The sequence below is a fragment of the Galeopterus variegatus genome, unplaced genomic scaffold, assembly GCF_000696425.1.
Source record: "Galeopterus variegatus unplaced genomic scaffold, G_variegatus-3.0.2 Scaffold2363, whole genome shotgun sequence".
In the NCBI taxonomy this organism is placed as follows: domain Eukaryota; kingdom Metazoa; phylum Chordata; class Mammalia; order Dermoptera; family Cynocephalidae; genus Galeopterus; species Galeopterus variegatus.
Genome location: NW_007728474.1, coordinates 32,563 through 34,332, shown reverse-complemented (window position 1 = coordinate 34,332; position 1,770 = coordinate 32,563). Strand labels below are relative to the sequence as shown.

At 44.2% G+C, this 1,770-nt stretch overlaps 1 protein-coding gene across 1 annotated transcript in view; it reads right to left on the bottom strand.

Moving 5' to 3' along the window:
- The window catches only part of LOC103597617 (cyclin-dependent kinase 15-like), a 44,135-nt gene that overhangs the window by 19,580 nt on the left and 22,785 nt on the right, over positions 1-1,770 (bottom strand). Inside the window, exon 3 of the mRNA XM_008581482.1 lies at positions 1,121-1,169. Coding sequence (XP_008579704.1) covers positions 1,121-1,169 — 49 coding nt within the window. The remainder of the gene's footprint in view (positions 1-1,120; positions 1,170-1,770) is intronic.

Genomic DNA, 1,770 nt, shown 5'->3' with positions numbered 1-1,770 from the left:
TGCTAAAAATCCAAGTTTCTCTAGCTAAGGGTTAGGGAGCCTGGCTATGCTGCAAAGAGAAAGTTTGCACATCTCAAATGAAATGATAAACAGTAGTTCCCTGGAACATGTCTCCAAAATAATGGGGAGTCTCAGGTTATACAGTGCTTCTGAGAATAAGAGTGGAGCATGCGGGCGTCCTGGGGAGACCTGTCCCTCCCAATAAAACATCGTTCGGTAGTCCATAGCTCTATGTTCCCAGCCTATTTTACTCTCTGTACCCTGGTGTTCACTCTTCATGGAGGCTCTTTAAAGCATATAAACAGTAAGAATGGAGAAATCACACAACATTTAGTTAGGTTAAAGTATACCAGGTTTTCAGGGAAGAACGACATTCAAATGTTCAGTTAGGATCTTGGCCGATGAAACTCTTCGACTTCTCCCCACCTGCGGGAGTGTTTTTCTTTGACATTTGAGCTCGTTTCCCCTGTCTCTGATGTTTTCCTCACTGCCCTTTTTGCCTCCTCACTGAAGCAAAAAGAACAGAGCCTCGGCTAATTACTCTCAGATCAAATAATACTGGTTATTGTAATTGGTCATTGTCCGAAAACACAGAGTTCTTCTTAGCCCTGAGGTTGCCTGGCACAGCTTAGTTAGCTAACTATTCCCGGAATGTCTCTATTATCTGTTTTACTTTGCAAAAGAAACTAGGGATTTGTTGAAAGCGGGTAATAAAAGTCTGCCCTGGTCTGAGCCGAAACTGCGTACAGAGGGCCTGGGAACGCATGACCTCCATGAATCAAGTCGCCCCCTCCAATAGACACTCAGTGATGTTATTTGGTTTCTCTGTGTCAGAGAATAATAAACCCACTAGGTTTTCTTGCAGGCCAACATTCCCTCATTCTCAGGGCCTGGGGCATGGCTGAGGGACACAAAACAATTTTAATGACCAAATTCACTGAAAGTAAAATGGTTCATAGAGAAAAACTAACAGACTCACAGGGGCTGGTTCTCCCAGAGGCAACTTCCCGGGGCTTGGAGCCCCAGATCAGGTGTTCAGGGGCTGTTGTTCAGTGGACTGAGGTCCAGGGAAATGTTTCTTCAACCCTGCTTAATGGTAACTTCCCAAGGTGCTGCTCACCTGTTCCAGACAATCTGAAGGCTTGGAGGCTTAGGCAGCAGGAACCATTCTGGAAAGCACACAGAGAAACATTAAAAAGCAAAAACAACCCTAAATCTTGTTGCCAAAAATAGTGTTAAAGTTGTAAACGCTCTTCTTGGCTTGGGGTAAAGAGGATTCAGGTATCAGATGGGCTAACTAATGATTTTTAAGGACACTTCTCACTCTGAATTTTTAGGATATGGTGGAAGGTCACTATTATGGGTTGGATTGTGTGCCCCCAAGTTCATAGGATAAAGTCCTAACCCCAAGTACCTGAGAATATGACCTTTTATGGAAATAGGGTTGTTGCAGATATAACTAGTCAAGATAAAGTCATTAGGGTGGGCCCTAATCCAGTTTGATTTGCATGCTCAAAAAGGGGAAAATTTAGACACAGAGATAGACACACACCAGGGAAGGTGATGTGAAGAGATACAGGAGAAGATGGGTATCTACAAGCCAAGGAGAGCAGCCTGGGACAGATCCTCCCTCAGCACTCAGAAGGAACCAACTCTACCAACACCTCAGTTTCAGACTTCCCAGCCTTAGGAACTGTGAGATAATATATTTCTGTTGTTTAAGCCACCCAGTTTGTGGTACTTGTTACAGCAGCCCTAGCAAACTCATAC